At 42.6% G+C, this 6000-nt stretch overlaps 1 protein-coding gene across 3 annotated transcripts in view; it reads right to left on the reverse strand.

Moving 5' to 3' along the window:
* The window catches only part of vgll4b (vestigial-like family member 4b), a 43150-nt gene that overhangs the window by 5258 nt on the left and 31892 nt on the right, over nt 1-6000 (reverse strand). For all 3 annotated transcript variants that reach the window (XM_084349558.1, XM_084349556.1, XM_084349557.1), the window contains 2 exons: nt 1039-1306; nt 565-682 (listed from right to left, as the gene is read on the reverse strand). In XM_084349558.1, coding sequence (XP_084205684.1) covers nt 565-682; nt 1039-1306 — 386 coding nt within the window. The remainder of the gene's footprint in view (nt 1-564; nt 683-1038; nt 1307-6000) is intronic.

A 6000-nucleotide genomic window follows, 5' to 3' on the forward strand; every position in this document is an offset into this window, starting at 1 on the left:
TTATTTCACTCTTTCACTGCAGTTCTTTTATATTAAATCACTGTTTTAAATTTCACTGTTAACCTCAATGAGATCATAGGGATTTCACTGGGATCATAAAAACAGCCACAGTTAAGTTATCGACCCACAGAAAACATGACTGACACAAATAAAACAGACGTGCGTTGACTGAGGCTCCAAGTCACACAGAGATAACAGACACTGTAGTAAAAGACTGTTGAGGCCTCATACTAAAAACAGAAACACTCTGAGACTCACCGACAAAAATTGGGATGATTTTTTTTTAGCATCGATAGTTATATAAGTCAGTCTGAATGTGGAGAGTATGAGCAGGCTGGGTTCTCTCTGGAGGGTGATTTGCACTCGTGGAGAGGTTCCCACAAACTGTTCTCTATGGGAAACTTGTTTGTTTCCAAAATTATATCCACATCCACAATTGAGTCCAATATTGGTATCTATGTAACAACCAGTATTAATTAGTACTAAAAAAAAACTGAAGAAAGTACGAGGAAAGAAAAAACTAGTATATCTTCTGTCTGTCTGTAGTTGCATGAGTGCACTCACTGTTGATTCTCCTGTAGTTGTTGGAGAGGCTTGAGCAGCCGTTGTGGGAGACTGGACAGTGAGACAGGTTGCAGTTGCGGTTGTTGGCGGGGGCGCATGTGATCACTGAAGGACGATTCTGAAACACAAAGACAAATTCAACATTTATGGATCACCAAAACGACACACAAGAGTTTGTCAAGAGTAGGCGTAAAAAGACGGATTTGTTAATTCACAAAAAAGTAAAGACGACAGACCAAAGGGAGGTTTGAAGCTTGTGGGAGGGAGAATGATTCAGTGACCACCACGGTCTGAAAACAGTTTTGGCTAACAAACCAAATAGGAAATTTCTACTCTCCACCATCCAAGGAGCCGGGCTAATGAAAGCACATTAGTCACATCATGTGGGGAACCTACCAGAGTTGAGGTTTTACCCAACAATTTGAAAGAGACGTTTTCAGTACTGGAACCAAACAAACAGGATGTGCAGCTTACCTGTTGGCGCTCAACGGCGCTGACTGTGTGCGGCACGGTGGCCATAGCGGCTGTGCTGCTGCGTGCAGACTCCACCATGCTGTTTTTGGTGAGTGCCAGTGGCTGGTCCATGCCGGCTAAGCTGGCCAGGTGGTGATGGTGGTGGTGGGCATGGCTGAACAGGTGGTTGCTGTGGACTCCAAGAGCGCTGGGCACCACCACACGCTCAATGGGGCTCCGGCTGCGGTCCTTGGAGAGGGGAGAGCTGCGGTAGTCTCCATTAGGTTTCCTGGAGAACAGAGAGGGGTACATTCATTTACTCTGCACGTTAGGAGTGTTTATTTTATATGCATTTTATTTTAGGATTGGGGTCTGTTGGCAGTATAGTGACTCTGAATCAAACAACAAGACTGTAACTAAGAAAGACTAATAAACTAAAATGTAAGTTTTGCCAGATTGCTAAGAAGCTCAATTACTTCCTCAATGATTTCTACATTGCTCTTTGCTATTAAAAAGAGGTTTGCTGAGAAATTTGGAGCTTAAATAATCTTTGGATCTGGTGCCATGTTGGTAAAATACAAAGTTATCGAGAAACAAACCTTGGGTTCGTCTCAAAATAAAACAGGATTAGCCAATGTCGAGGTAGAAAACGGACAGAGAAAAGAGTGGAAAGAGAGAGATAAAAATGGGCTCAGAGAGAGAAAATGAGGGAGAAAAGAGGGGAGATAAACAAAAGAACTTTTGTAAATGGGGCTCTGTGTCAAACACTGCAGGACCAGTAGAAGCTATTAATACCGACCTCACACACACACACACTCTCTCATACACACACTTTTACTTCTCAGATTGCTGGAGGGGTTGATAAGACTGTTTGGTACAAGTACATGCTCACGCACACACACACTTTATCTCTTTGCTGAGTCTAGGAAGGAGGAAGGAACACTCTCCTAACTTTATCCAACATGGATGGACTCCAAACTGCACATAGGGGCAAACGGGCACAAAGTTCAAAGCTCTAAAGTGGTTTCCTCAGTACAGCAAATCAACTTTATCTCTCCGGTGAACATGATGCCAGCTGCACTCACTGCTGTCAGATGAAAAAGTCCTGCAGTGCTAATGCAGCACAGACGTGATCTGAGGACTGATCTCCAATCTCTGTCATTGTTGTGTCTTTCACTCTCTTTCTTTAGACCTCTTGTCCACAACGCACAACCAAGAGCTGAATACTTAAGGTGAAAGACGGTAGAAGCTGGCCACACAGTTTCGACCACAGAGAAATCTCTCCGTTCTCTCCAAACTGTGATCTCATATTTTAATCGTTGAGAAAGCAGAGATAAGGATAAGGGATTCGAGTAACGACAGTTTAACACAACCCAGATTTCGGCCTCTTTTCTTCCAGCTCCCGGCTCTGATGATAATGACTTTGAAATGTTTGATACCGAGCACACTTGCTTGCACTTTAACAGGTAGCAATTACTCTGCTCAGTGCGTCAAATGTGGTCTGTGTTTTCTGTGTGTGTTCAACTGTGTATTACACCCTTACTGCAGCTCCACTCCCCTCCTACAATTTGAGGCCCAGTTACAGGGAGCAAGACTTACTGTACTTGCCTCTCGCTATCTCTTCTTTCTCTCCATACACACATCCATTCACAAAGGACTTCCTCCTCCTACACTTACATATACACTATACACACACAATAAAGCCTCAATTGACTATAAATTAGATTGGCGCAAACATTCCTTCTTTATTCCTCACCAGATAACACATGGAGGCATTTCCTCACCCATGTGAAAAAAAAAGTCTGAATGAGAATACAAAAGCTGCAGCAGCCCTTTAAAGGTTTGTTTGGATGCACAACAACAAGTTCAGGCAAACAGTTGTAGCTCCATGTGACCAGGCAACCTGACTGCTGGGTCAAGCATCTGGAGCCCACAGCACCCTCCTCCACAAAAAACTAGTCCCCACAGAATACTGAGAGGGAGAGAGGAAGAGCTGAGGAGAGGAGGGGGAGCTACGTGTGAATGGTCCAGACCTCTACTATAAGAAAGAGCGAGGTCGGTAGTTTCCTTCGTTTGTGCCGAGAGCTTACATTAGCAGGGACCCCCCTTTTTCTCTCTTTGTCTTTCTTTTTCCTCACAATCGGCCGCAAACTTCCTGGGGGTTAAAGAGGGAGAAACTTGGCAGCGCTTTTATAAACCCTAGCCGGCAGCTCACCAACAAGCTTTTATGTTTTCCCGTAGTGGCATCAATTATCCGTTTCACTCTTAATCAAATACTCAAAAATAATGACTGCATTGTGGAGTTTATAACAAACAAATCAGGTCACCACAATCACAACTTTGCTCAAGTGAATATGATGTTTAAATTATTTCTACATCAACTTTTGATCAAATGCTACAAACCAAGGTCCTCCTGTATAACTGTTATCTTCAAATATAAACAACCCCCTGATTAGCTTAGAGGCAAACAGATAATAACCTTCTCTCTCTCGCTCTCTCATCCTCCTCCCAGCAGCTGGGTCTTGAGTTAGGTTGTGGAAGTTGTTCCAAACTTTAATCATTGCCAAAGAGCGGGCATGCCCACATCCTCGCACAAGAGGGGCCGTTGCAGGAGCCAGTGAACGGGATCAACAAATCCAACCAATGAATGGCGTAGCTGTCGAATCCACCGCCGCCCCCGCCTTCCCCTCGCCTGATTGCCCACCAAACCCCGTACCACATTTCATGCCAGGGATCAGGCATTCAAAACCCACCCTGTGTCTTTGTCTCTCTTACTCACCTCTCAATTATTGTCCGGGTCGCAGCTGGGGAGAGAGGGAGAGGATGCAAAGGGCGGACGGCGAGGGCTACGCATGAGACATGGGGATGGGGGCAGTAACAAAGGCGAAAGCTGAAGAGAGAGGGTTGCTAGGTCTGGGGCTAGAGGAGAGGATGAGAGTAAGAAGTGGGAGAGAGAGTTGGAGGGAGCCTTTGAAAAGTAAAGAAGTCTGAGACTTGGCACCTACGAGGAGTAGGAAGAGACGAAACTGAATAAAAAAAAGAAGGCAAGAGGACTTGACTGTGGAGAAAAAGACAGGGGAAGAGGTTGGGATGCAGCTTAATCTTTTTTCACAATAAATGTTCACTGGGTTACTAATCACTCTTGGATCAAACATCAATATGGGGTAAACACCGCACACTGAGGAGGGCAGGGAGAGAAAGTGAGCGAGAGGCTCAGATTTAATAATGTATGTAAAGATGTAAGAGAAAGCACTCAATTATGACAACCAAGTAAGCTCTCATTACCAGAATAATGACTGTAGGCTATTCATTTATAGAAGAAGCTGCCTGCTGAACTGACTGCTGTGGATAAATAACGATCCTTCCATAAGTTAGCTGAACTGCAAAATAAAACTTTTGCCTTTTCTCAAGGAGAGGTCAGTCCAACCCGCGTTCTCGAACTGGCTCAACATAGGCAAGACTCGATATTTTGCAGGTCAAATCAATTAGACTGAGTTGTTTTATTATACTAAACAAACAATGAAAGCAATAAAGAGCAGGGAGTGAGTGCATCTTGATCCTATTAACATGCAGCCAAAGATGGAAAAAGCATCATTCTGTAGCATTGTGATACTATAAAACAGCTTGAACTTCAAAGTTCAAGAGATTGTTGGGCCCCCTGTATTTCCAGATGATTAAGATGATTGTGACATGTTTTACCTGTCAGCAGTTTACATGATACACAGTAGTTGAGTGTAAATGACTTGTAAAGTGTGATCAGAATCTCTCAGTTTACTGTTATGGTATGTGACCGTGAGGGCATTTTTTAACACTTGACCAACACCCTCCTACTACAACTACACTACAACCCTGCACACAATCCTGGCTCATTTGAAAACATTCTTATATTCTGAAAATAGGTCACCGAAATGTGTTTCTGGAGACCATTTAGGTGAGAAATAAGCCAAACAGTTGGCTCGTATCAAGTAGCCTAGGTCTCAACTATGCAAGCAAAGAATGGGCAAAGCAATGCCCCGTCTCTTGAAATGCAACGCAAAGCTATCAGAATGCATAGCACGGCTACTTACACGGACAATGAATGGGAAGCCTGGAAATGACAGATCCTGTGGACACGTACCATTTGGCTGCGTCCAGAATGTCTCCTCGTTCACTCAATTACCACTGCTAAAGTTTTCTGACACATTTTTGCATTCTTACAAAGATTTTTTGCTTTGTTACATTGTGAAATTGTTAGCAGAAAGTACAGAACATGCCAAAGACTACTTTGTTGCTTCCATCCAGTGAATTTTTTAGGGCACTATATAGTGGATAACTCCTAATTTGGATCAGATAAAATGGCGGACGGTAAATAAATGGCAGTAAACACGGCAACATTAAATGTGTAATCATTCTTAATGGAAGATGTTCATTATAATGAGGTATCATGTGACATCCAGTTAGCTGAGCTGGTTTCCATAGTTTCAAACATAGTGGTGTTCAACTATCTTAAGAAAATCTGGTTACAGATCTGTGTTGCTTGTTTATGTTTCACTTCAGATACATATATGTGAGCAGTGTAATATACTACATTTTAAAAATATTCATTCATGACTCAGTTCTTGTTTAACAGGTAAAACAAGGAGTGCATTCTGTTTCACTCATTCTAAATTGATTTTAATCAAATGTCAACACATGTTAGCAAAATTATATCTTTAACTCATTTTGTTACACCAAAAAACATACTTGAGAGTATTTAAGATGTGAAAACATCGTGGAGCACCTCTCTGACTTTTTTTCTTCTTTGGCTGGTTTGTTGTGAAAATGAGAACCGTGTGACTGACATCAGAAAGGACAGCTTGACATAATAAAATAAAGAGCAGATATCTATTTGATTCTATTTTTACTAGTGTCCGGGTTATGTGCAGCCTGGCAATAGTGGTAGTCAATGTGGTGGGGTACTCAGTGAAAGATCCCTTCATTTAAAACCCAAAGAGTCCAACCCTC

Source organism: Pagrus pagrus (assembly GCF_965226575.1).
Source record: "Pagrus pagrus genome assembly, chromosome: 3".
Classification (NCBI taxonomy): domain Eukaryota; kingdom Metazoa; phylum Chordata; class Actinopteri; order Spariformes; family Sparidae; genus Pagrus; species Pagrus pagrus.